Here is a 12,522-nt window from a genome sequence, read left to right on the forward strand (position 1 = left end):
GACACTAAATACCCAGAAATAAAGTGTATCTGCTGTGGCTCAGCACAGGGAAGCCGGCCACAAAGCAAAGGTTCAAGGGTTCGAACCCCGACGCATGACACCATGAACAGTGAAGACAGTTGAAAAAGGGAAAGAAGTGGCGGGAAAAATAACAACTCTTCAGATAAATACTGTATATTGCTGAGCTCATACGTGATTGCTAGGTGCCTTCATTCTGTGCCTCAGTGATCGTCGTTTTTCATCAAAGATGTGTACACAGGAAAATGCAAACAATCCCCAAGATTTTCAACAAGAAAAGTAGTCTCCTATAGCCTGTTTACTGTTATACATTACACAATATTGTCCGAATCCCAGATGAGCAACTTTCTGTGATTAAGACTATTACAAGACAACACCTTTACAGAATATTTCATTTATTCACTTTTAATTTTCATTATGCAAATTATGTTTTAATAATAGCATTCCCAAAACAGATCAGCGCTGTTTCTTATGTATTTATTAAGAAAAAAACTTCTAGCCCAAAAGTTTCAGCATTTATGACTCAAATTTTCAAAAAAATTAAATTTTGCCAGTTTGCGTCATACTTTTCATTTCCTTACAACTAGGATAGACTGACTCAGGTACATTCTTGTTTAAAGTGAACCTATCATCAGGATACTAGACCCCTAACTAATGGCATGTGAGTAAAGAGCCTTTAATCCTTAGTAAATCCTTACCTTACTTGTAGAATTCTATTTTCACATCAATTGAAAATATGCAAAATATGTTTTATATAAAGAAAAATAAATATTAACTTTTATTTTTTTTAAAGTATAAAATATGAAAAATAATTTTAGCAGGTTTCACATTTTGCAGTTTTAAAAACTAGGGTGAGTAGCTGCTGAAATTTTCCATGAAAACCTAGTGTTCTGCCAGCTCGCATTATGACTGCAGTAAAAGTGGGTGGTGTCTCGCTTGTTTACAGGAACAGGGGGCGGACACTGCACTTCCATATCCGCTGCCTCACTTCCTTTTCCCTACTCATCACTGACCTCTAACAGATAGGTCCTTCTTGTCTCAATGATCTGTCTCCACCGCCTGACTTTGAGCAGGCACCGTCATTACCTTGGGGGCATCTACTTAAAGGGGGCAGAACATGCACAGTACGTTCCTGATGACACTGTGAGACCTGGACTATCGAACTGCGCATGCCCTGCCCCCTCTGATAGACACCACCAGAGCAATAACGACGCCTGTGCAAAATCTTAAGCAGGTCACCAAGAGAAGAATGACCTGTCTGTCAGAGACCCGAGGCTGGCAGGGGAAAGGGAGAGAGACAAAAGAACTGCAAGTGCAGCGCTGGCCCCCTGCACTTCAACGCTGGATTTCTCTAAAATATCAAGATAAAATGCTACACGCAAGGTACGTATTTATTAAAGATGAAAGGCTCTTTACTCACATGCCTCTAGTCATTGGTCTAATAACTTGATATTCTATTTATTCACTTTAACAGCAAAAGAGATGAAATTTAAATTAAGGCAAAAGTTTGAGTAAGTATATCTAGTACAGGAAAGTAATTCTAAAATAAAAAAAAAAGCTTAGAGTGGCTCAGAGCATCATTTTGCTCTCCCAATGCATAGTCGGAGTTGTGCAGAAATTTGACACTTTATATCTTACCAGGAACCCTTGACTAAAGCCTGAAGTTGCAGCATTCATCACTAGTCTACATCTTGAAAGTAGTTTGTTATACAGAACTTCATGTGAAGTCATTGAGAACTGCTTCCAGACTTCCTTAAAGGGAAAAAGACTAACTTTATGGTTTGAAAGTTTTTTTTTTTTAGCTATTTAAAGTCCCATCGAGAAGAAAGTGCAGAAAGGTGAAGAAATAAAGAATTTAGAGCTTACGCAGGGCACTAGGGACATCAAACCCAAAGTGCTGTGTGAACAGACCAAGGTAAGAGCTTCCAGCTTCGGTGTCATCTGTATTGCTTTTAATAAACATGTCCGTTCATCGTACAATCACAGCTTGTTATCATAAAAGGTCATAGAAATAGTCCAAGCCTTGTCCCAGCTCCCAGATAGATATCCCAGTTCCCAGCTCCTTTGCAAGGTCTAGTCGCACCTGTATAGACTGATAGATGAAAACGAATTACAAAAAAACTGGCATGAAGGGAGGTTCATTGTTATACTATATTTTTCAGAAATACCTTTTTTAAACAAGATTTTTGGGCCCCCAAAAAGTACAATATAAAATAGGACCTCTATGAAAGAAAGATTCAAGTTTAAAATCTTTGCAAATATAAAGTTTGTCATTCAATGGGAGCACAGTGATGTATCAACAGTCAATGGGAACAAAAATCATCAACCAACAGAGCACAGGATTCCTAATCAGCCCGGAAATCAAAGGGCATGTTTCCACGGTCAGTAAATTCTGCAGATTAGACACTGCGTACAGATGTTACAGTATAGTGGAGGGGCTGTTATGAAATCCTATCTCCACTATGTATGCAGGGACGCTTCCGGCTTCCCTGCGTATACACACATGCGGCGTGTCTTTCTAGACTGCAGCATGTCTATTTATCTTGCGTCAGTCTCCAAAAGATAAATATCACAGTTAAATGTATTGGATGCGGTGATTTTGCATGGTTCATTGAGCACATGCGGAATCACCGCGCGTACAAAAGCTGGCAGCGCTTTGGATGGAGTGGACATGTGCTGCGTACAAAGTGCTGCCGTATACGGAGCGTGGAAACATACCCTAAAGCTACTTTCACACTAGCGTTGTTTGGCATACGTCGCAATGCGTCATTTTGGAGAAAAAACGCATCCTGCAAATGTGCCCGCAGGATGCGTTTTTTCTCCCTAGACTTGCATTAGCGACGCATTGCGACATATGGCCACACGTCGCATCCGTCGTGCGAAGGATGCGTCGTGTTTTGGCAGACCCTCAGCACAAAAAAAGTTACATGTAACTTTTTTTGTGCATCGAGTTCGCCATTTTCGACCGCGCATGCGCCCCCTCCTCCCCGAACATTACAATGGGGCAGCGGAGGCGTTGAAAAACTGCATCCGCTGCCCCCGTTGTTCATTTCTTTGACAACGTGCGTTGGTACGTCGCCATGCGTCGGCCCCGTACCGACGCTAGTGTGAAAGTAGTCTAAGAGATTGAAATCATTTGTGTATCCAATTTCTGTGAATTTCATTATGACAGATCATAGTGTGACTCGGTAATGTGCACAGTCCCCATGTGCTGTATATGCAGCTCCTGGGAATGCTCCCGATGAGACTGTGGATGGTGTCCCGAGGACGTTCCAGACGTGGATCTGGCATCAGTGAGCTCCTAGACAATCAGTGGCACTACTGTGAACAGAACGGGATGCCAATGTTCTCTAGCAAATGCCAATCAAGCTGCACAGTGTCGGTCATGTGTGCACAGGTCCCACTACAAGACCTTGGGCTCTCTTGGAGTCAATTTTCCATGCTTAGTCAGAAACATGAGAGCCAGTTGCCCACTGGAGGTCATTTTGTAGGACTCTGACAGTGCTGCTCATGTTCATCCTTGCACAAAGAAGTAGATACCAGTCTTTCGCTGGGTTGATGTCTCTCGATGTCTGTCTTTTCTAGTGTAGCAAGCAGTCATGCATCTTGCAATGATGCATATGGATGTGCCATCCTGTAGGAACAAGACTACATGTACAGGTACCACATCAAGAAACCGGTAGTGACAATGACAAAAACAAGATGCAAAACTAGAGTAGAATCAGAGCCAGGATGGATATGTAGAGAGGAATTGTCTGTGGCCACTGTCCTCAACACCATTCCCTATTTTGGGTTGTCTTACTGTCTCTGCTCCTGTTGTCACTTTAATTGTGAATCAATGTCACCTGCTTTGGTGCAAATAACTCGTACTTCCTAACTGGACAGATTGATATCTTTGAATTTTGAATGATATGGGGTTATACGGTGTTGTAGAAGTGTTTCCATTATTTTTTGGAACAGTGCATGTAATAGCTTCAAATATAGCAATTTCTGTGCAGCATCTAGAGTCCGTCCACAATCCTCTCAAGAAGGTGCTGAAATCAATTAATCCTGCAGGCAAAATAAAGCTAAATCACTGAGCTCGGAACTACTCCTGCAATGTAAATATATAGCAACGGCCATGGTTTACATGAAAGAATACAGCAATTTAAAGCATATGTTCAACTGCTACAGAGGGATCTGGTGAAAAGGAGCCTGTCATCTGATTTATGCTGCCCGAACAAGTTGTCTGGCTGTGCTACTATATGGGGACCATATGACTTGTATGACTAGGCCAAGGCTGATCCTTGGCGGCTTGTCTCCATCCTGCACAAGTCATCTAGCTGTGCTACTACTTCTACTTCAATTAGAAATAACTTGACAGACAGACACCTGTTAATGGTATGTTACAATGCAGACTGAACAATTTAAACTGGGTATAGGGATCTTTTAGAAATATCACAATGTGTACTGGTTATTGTCTCAATGGGATAAAAACTGCTTGAAAATTTTTTGCAACGCACATATAGATCTCAAAGTGCCATATGGTACTGTGTGCATGAGGTCTTACAACTCATTTTTTCCCTTCATACAATTCATTGTTTTGTTTAACAGCTTCAACATGTCTCCTCTGGAAAATACCCCTCTTATCCATTAGAATATCACATCCATCCCAATGGGAAGAACAGCAGCGGCAGGAGACTTTCCCCTTCCGGTAAAGAGCTATGCATTAGCAGAACCTGCATGATTATATGGAAAGTGAACATCCATGGCTTGGTGAACCTATGGATATTCTAGCAGCCCCACCTCATCCCCTATAGGTAAGAGGCGGACGATGTACTTTTCCATTCCTCACCTTCAGGGTTGGATAGAAGACTGCATGCTTTCCTCCTTTATTCCTGTAAGAAAACAACATGTCTTAAGAAGCTGAACATTGCAGAGATTGCATTCTGGAAATATGACAGACATCCACTTCAGCTGTGTTTGGTTAAACCTTTCTGGGGGGCCCAGACCCCAGTTCTCTTTAACAATAAGCCTGGGCAATCTGATGATGGTTAAGAGCCATTTGTTCTACTTTTTGTGGCAATTTTCCCGACATGAAATACAATCAGCCACTAAGCAGAGAAAATAACTATAAATTATTGCTGAGCGCCGGATGGTTCAGCGTGATCTTGTGACCATGGTGGTCTGCAGATTTGTGTCCTTTCCCTGTCCATCCTCTTCCATCCCATACAGAGCAGGACGACCCCATGCGGTACTCACTTTTTATATTCCAGGTAATGTTCCGCAATGTGCTGGTCCCACAGTATCTTCGGCTTATGCTCCTTCAGTATTTCAATGTACCTGCAGATCAACCAAGCGGTGGGGTTAATGCGGAGTCAGCTTAACAGCGGCAGATGGGCTTTTTTCTGCTCATATATTCTACTTAACATAGAAATAATGGTCTCTGCAGCTTGGCGCTCGCTTACAATGGTACGTTTCAAGAGAAATTAGTCAAGCATTGAAAGGATGGCATTAAACTTTACCTCAAATACCACCCAATAATTAGCTGCCGCTATGCTTGATTAATGAATGTTTCCTTTTCTAATAGATGAAAGCTTAAAGGCTCATTGAGATGAGCGAGGTACCTGCTCGGATTCAACGAACAGCAAGGCATGGCATTCAATTAGCCCTTATCGCACGACTATCAGACATGTATGAGGTGTAGGCCCGACAGTTACATTCTATGAATGTTTCACTGCTCACCCAAATAAAAGAAGCTCAGCCACTGGGGTCTTGTTATACTGGTCCGTCTAGGGGCACATTCACTGCACGTACAGCCAGCACCTACAAAGAGGAGGTCTCTACTGACAGGACCGTTATGCAGTGTGGTGGCACATGACGCCGGCACCCAATCAGCGCTGGCGTCACAGGCTCCGCCTTCGTATGAACTGAACATGAAGAGAAGCCAGGGCCGCAGCTCAATCCGGACTTCCTCTTCATGTTCAGTTTGTCTGGAGGCGGAGACAGTGATGCCTGCGCTGATTGGCTGCTGAGCATCACGTGTCATTCCACTGCATCACAGCCCTCCGATGGCGAGTGCCGGACACCACTCAAATTGAGCCGGCATGGGAGGTGAGTATAGGCTTTACTATTTTATCGGGGCCGAACATTTAATTTAAGAAGGGGTTGTCCTAGTAGTGGACAACCCCTTTAGGACGGCTGACACCTTTCAGGGGAAAATGCTCAAATACTAAGTTTGAGTCTCCGCGGCTGCATGTCTCGTGGTTGTTCATTAGCAGCAACACATACAGGGATTGACTAACAGACAGGTAAACCCTGCACATGTTGCAGCTGTCAAACAGCCATGAGACATGCAGCCGTGGGGACACGAATGTAGTATTCGAGCACGCCGAACACACTTTATTAACGCCTGAGCATGCTCGAATAACACCTTATCCAACATGCTCTCTCATCACTAGATATGAGTAATGTAATGCACCTTTTCTCTAATGCAAAATTTTAAAATCTCTTATCTGGATGCAGTCACTATAGTGAGAAGTGACCATAGTAGATGTTAGGAGCCAGACCAGTGGCTACTGGCTGATGCCCATGTGGCTACATTTAAAATTGGGGTTGCCTTAAAGTGAATCTGTCAGAGGGTTTTTGCTGTGTAAAATGAAGACAGCATGAAATAGCTCACTCATCACTAGTTGCTCATCTGGGACATTTATGGCATATCTGTAGGACCTGCATCTATAATAATAATCTTTATATAGCGCCAACATATTGCGCAGCGCTTTACAGTTCTGCAGTTCATATATAAAACAGTCATAAGTAAAGGTAAAGATAATACAATAATTAAAGCAAAATAATGCCGTAAGAGCTTACACTCTACAATGAGGTGGGGGTGGCACAAAGTACAGGGGCTTATTTACAATGATGGTCCAGCCATCTTGAGGAAATGGAAGATAGATAAAGACTGCACAAGCTGCTCACCAGCCAATATTTGTAGTGCTTTTGCAATTAGGGAATGTGATAGGCCGCCCTAAACAGATGTGTTTTTAGGTAACACCTAAAACTGTGTAAGTTGAGATTAGTCCTAATGTTTTGGGGTACAGTGTTCTGAAGAATAGATGCAGCTCGGAGAAGTCTTGGAGCCGGGGAGTGGAAGGTTCAGTGCGGATGTTAGTCGAAAGTCGCTAAGTCGCTTGCGGAGTGTAACGAGCGTGTAGGCTGATAAACAGAAATGAGTGAGGCGATGTAGGCGGGTGCCGCACTGTGGAGAGCTTTGTGCGTGAGAATGAGCAGTTTAAATTGGATCCTATAATGAATGGGCAGCCAGTGCAATGACTGGCGAAGGGCGGAGGAGCTCGCGTACCGATTAGCCAGATGGACGACCCTGGCTGCTGCATTAAGGATGGACTGGAGAGGGGAAAGCGGAGTGAGGGGGAGGCCAATTAATAGAGAATTACAGTAGTCCAGGCGGGAGTGGATCAGGGCGACAGTGAGGGTTTCTGTTTCCATGGTGAGAAAGGAGAGAATTCTAGAGATGTTCTTTAGGTGTAAGTGACAAGAGCGGGCAAAACATTGTATATAGGAGGTGAAGGAAAGATTGGTGTCGAACATAACACCCAGACCGTGCGCCTGCTGCCGGGGGCGTTATTATGGTGCCACCCACGGAAAGGAAAATGTGAAATGTAGAGAGGTACATATCTATCTTGAGAAAAAAGCCCCTGTGCATGGTGTCAAGAATGGAGAGGTGGTTGCACTCACTCATCAATTTTTGGATCTTGCATAAAAATGGAGAGGCTAGTACATACATATACTATATGTCCCAGATACAAGTCCTAACATCTATCCAGTTGATATAACATGGAGTTGTAGTTCTGAAAACGGAGAAGAGCCCCAGATTGGAGGCCACTGAGATGTCCAATTCTGGAGTCTAATATTGTGTATGGAGCTGCTGTGATCTCCTGTACTGACAGATGTGGGAAGCTGTAAAGGAGGACTTGATTATATTCGTAATAAAAGAATCATTTCTCAGATTTTATCTGACGATTTTTTTTATCTAACCTTTCCCTCCGGACATATCTGATTTCTTTGTCACCTTGAAACCGCCTCTCAAATTGTCTTTGCAAAAGTAATTGAACATCCCTAAATGTCATTGCAAATCTCAAGTTTTCTAATGCAATATCTCACAATACAAATGTTGTATTGCATCTGCGATCTGCTTGGGTCGTGGTATTCTCCCAAAATACATACTTTCGCTAGATAAATCTAAATAATTGTCTCTGCTCACTTTTCTATTAAAGTTCCATCCGTTCTAGAAATGTCAGTATGGTCTGACCTTAAAAAGTCCTTTCCACAAACGCCCAAGATAAACTCTACACACAAGCCCATGAGTTATCTTAGCCTTACGGATGCTAGGTTTTCTCAAGTGACAAGTGTCACAGTGTCTATAGGAGATGTCTATAATAATAATAATAATTTTTATTTAGATAGCGCCAACATATTCCGCAGCACTTTACAATTAAGCGGGGACATGTACAGACAATACATTCAGTAAAAGTTAAGACAAAAAATTTAAACAGTGACATTAGGGGTGAGGTCCCTGCTCGCAAGCTTACAATCTACAAGATGTCTCCCATCTTTTCACAGAACACGAACATAAATTATGCTAATATCTTCTATATAATACGTCCTCACTGATGTGACCACAAGCACCATCACATACTGTATATACCGTATGAAAAGGGAAAATAAATTCCCAGAAGGGCTTCATTCTGTTCAGGGGTTTCCAGGAACACAACATTGATAACTTAACAATATAAGATCAGTGGGGCGTCTGGCTCCCAAAAGCCCAACCGATCAGATCCCCTTCATTATTTACCAGTCACAGCGACACAGGGCAGTGTAGTCAGCGTTGTAAAGTCCGTAGAAATGTACAGACTCCAGCTTCAAAATAAAGATATTACATTTTGTATATGATTAATATTGTATCATTCATCTGATGAATACATAGCTTTTTGTATAGTTTAAAGTGGTTTTCCGATTTCAGAAAAGCCCTCTCCCTTGGGTCTTTCCTCCCCTTCCCGGGAACAGCGCTGAATCTCCACTAACGTCACGTCACATTGACAGCTCTGCAGTCAAACAGTGAGCTCAGCAGTCAACTCTGGCAGAGCCGAGAAGCTCAACCGCTGGCTGCAACAATGTCCACGTGATGTAAGCGCAGCAGACATTAACCGACATCGGAAGCAGCAGCAGATACTTAGCGCTGGATCCAGGGACGGTAAGTAAAGCACAGTTTTATCTTTTAAAACATTCTCTGTTTTAGTTCAACCCATGGGTGTTGGATGGGGATGAGGTCATAGGCTCTGGGCAGCCGGCCGGACATGTACACCAAACTCCACCAATCATGTCTTTATGGACCGTGCTCAATTCAACGGATCACAGTGACTCATTCAGAAACATAAAAAGGGCCTAAACCAAACTGTTCCCACAAAATTGGAAGCAACAATTGTACAAAATGTCTTGGTAGTTTCAGACTATTCTCCCAGTAATATGTCTTTCCTAGTTCTCAAGTATCAGCATAGACAATTTCTTCTTCTACAGCTCATCAAAGCATCTATTCTCCTTTGCTAAGGATTGTGGCATTCCCCAAAACTGCAGAGTTTACTATGGGTGATTCACTTTCTTCGTGCACAGTCTGTGGGATGTCCCCCATCAGACTGCATTAGGTGCGCTTTCCTTCCAATCTAAATTCTGATACAGTTCAGCTTGTGCGAGCTGCCCTTCCTGGATGCTTTCCTTGCTTCTACATACTCTTATACAGGTCCTTCTCAAAAAATTAGCATATAGTGTTAAATTTCATTATTTACCATAATGTAATGATTACAATTAAACTTTCATATATTATAGATTCATTATCCACCAACTGAAATTTGTCAGGTCTTTTATTGTTTTAATACTGATGATTTTGGCATACAACTCCTGATAACCCAAAAAACCTGTCTCAATAAATTAGCATATCAAGAAAAGGTTCTCTAAACGACCTATTACCCTAATCTTCTGAATCAACTAATTAACTCTAAACACATGCAAAAGATACCTGAGGCTTTTATAAACTCCCTGCCTGGTTCATTACTCAAAACCCCCATCATGGGTAAGACTAGCGACCTGACAGATGTCAAGAAGGCCATCATTGACACCCTCAAGCAAGAGGGTAAGACCCAGAAAGAAATTTCTCAACAAATAGGCTGTTCCCAGAGTGCTGTATCAAGGCACCTCAATGGTAAGTCTGTTGGAAGGAAACAATGTGGCAGAAAACGCTGTACAACGAGAAGAGGAGACCGGACCCTGAGGAAGATTGTGGAGAAGGACCGATTCCAGACCTTGGGGAACCTGAGGAAGCAGTGGACTGAGTCTGGTGTGGAAACATCCAGAGCCACCGTGCACAGGCGTGTGCAGGAAATGGGCTACAGGTGCCGCATTCCCCAGGTAAAGCCACTTTTGAGCTACAGAGAAGCAGCACTGGACTGTTGCTAAGTGGTCCCAAGTACTTTTTTCTGATGAAAGCAAATTTTCATCATGTCATCATGTCATTCGGAAATCAAGGTGCCAGAGTCTGGAGGAAGACTGGGGAGAAGGAAATGCCAAAATGCCTGAAGTCCAGTGTCAAGTACCCACAGTCAGTGATGGTGTGGGGTGCCATGTCAGCTGCTGGTGTTGGTCCACTGTGTTTCATCAAGGGCAGGGTCAATGCAGCTAGCTATCAGGAGATTTTGGAGCACTTCATGCTTCCATCGGCTGAAATGCTTTATGGTGATGAAGATTTCATTTTTCAGCACGACCTGGCACCTGCTCACAGTGCCAAAACCACTGGTAAATGGTTTACTGACCATGGTATTACTGTGCTCAATTGGCCTGCCAACTCTCCTGACCTGAACCCCATAGAGAATCTGTGGGATATTGTGAAGAGAAAGTTGAGAGACGCAAGACCCAACACTCTGGATGAGCTTAAGGCCGCTATTGAAGCATCCTGGGCCTCCATAACATCTCAGCAGTGTCACAGGCTGATTGCCTCCATGCCACGCCGCATTGAAGCAGTCATTTCTGCCAAAGGATTCCCGACCAAGTATTGAGTGCATAACTGAACATTATTATTTGTTGGTTTTTTTGTTTGTTATTAAAAAACACTTTTATTTGATTAGATGGGTGAAATATGCTAATTTATTGAGACAGGTTTTTTGGGTTATCAGGAGTTGTATGCCAAAATCATCAGTATTAAAACAATAAAAGACCTGACAAATTTCAGTTGGTGGATAATGAATCTATAATATATGAAAGTTTAATTGTAATCATTACATTATGGTAAATAATGAAATTTAACACTATATGCAAATTTTTTGAGAAGGACCTGTATGTCATATACAATCTCCTTCACTTACTGATGTCATTTCTAACATTGAGAGATGTAAGGTGGAGAGAAAAGGCATGAGCATCAGCATAGCCAGCTAAGTAAAGGAGTTGTGCAGACTTTACAGTAAAAAGATGGTAGAAAAGCTTTAATTCGAGCTTTTTTGAACATTCTACTATTTTGCATTCCCAAGACAGAAAACAATGAGAAAAATGTCAGAGCAAAGATGTTATAGATACAGTGGAGATGCAGTCTGCAGTTTACAAAACTTAGTGCATTACTGCACACTCTTGTATCAGCACCAAGACTGCTCTGATAACAGGAAAATATTGCATAGCAAACTCCCTGTTCAGACATAGAAACAGCTTACAAATAAGGTATTTGAGATATTTTCGCAACAAAGACATAAAGATATTAGATTAATTTATCCATAACATAATGAAGAAATGGATGAAGTTTGTGCACCTTGTAAAATAACTATGCTAATAGTAATAGGCACCACAGAGCTCTTTTCTGAACTCTAGATTTGAAACTTGTGTTACAGATACGTACCCTAAGGCTATGTGCACACGATGCGGATTTTGCTACGGATCCGCAGCGTTTCCGCAGCTGCGGGTCCGCAGCCGTTTCCCTTGCGTTTACAGTACAATGTAAACCTATGGGAAACAAAAAACACTGTGCACACGCTGCGGAAAAAAACGCGCGGAAACGCAGCAGTTTACATTCTACAGCATGTCACTTCTTTCTGCGGATTCCACAGCGGTTTTACAACTGCTCCAATAGAAATCCGCAGTTGTAAAACCTGCAGAAAAACCGCGATAAATCCGCAGCGGTCTTGCACTGCGGATTTATCAAATCTGCTGCGGAAAAATCTGCAGTGGACCAGAATACGTGTGCACATAGCCTAAGAGGTCTGAAGTGGTTCAGAGGAGGAATGCTTTAATGGTTGGATGTTGTTGGATCGTAAGCTGTCGACTCACATTAGATGATCAGCTGGTTTGGACAATATTCATCTTATATGAATGACTGCCTCTCGACTCTTCACTACAACATAAGTCGGAGAGATAAGAATATCAACTCCCTGATCCTTTTGTACCTAAATACATAATACACCATTTTGGATTAGC

General features: G+C 42.4%; 1 protein-coding gene across 2 annotated transcripts in view; it reads right to left on the reverse strand.

Annotated features, from left to right (window-relative positions):
• Positions 1-396: 396 nt before the first annotated feature.
• The window catches only part of CHID1 (chitinase domain containing 1), a 507,376-nt gene continuing 495,250 nt past the window's right edge, over positions 397-12,522 (reverse strand). For both annotated transcript variants that reach the window (XM_069740216.1, XM_069740217.1), the window contains exons 11-13: positions 5,260-5,340; positions 4,853-4,895; positions 397-2,110 (exon numbers count right to left, since the gene is read on the reverse strand). In XM_069740216.1, coding sequence (XP_069596317.1) covers positions 2,012-2,110; positions 4,853-4,895; positions 5,260-5,340 — 223 coding nt within the window. In that variant the 3' untranslated portion in view covers positions 397-2,011. The remainder of the gene's footprint in view (positions 2,111-4,852; positions 4,896-5,259; positions 5,341-12,522) is intronic.

This window comes from Ranitomeya imitator, chromosome 9 (assembly GCF_032444005.1).
Source record: "Ranitomeya imitator isolate aRanImi1 chromosome 9, aRanImi1.pri, whole genome shotgun sequence".
NCBI lineage: Eukaryota > Metazoa > Chordata > Amphibia > Anura > Dendrobatidae > Ranitomeya > Ranitomeya imitator.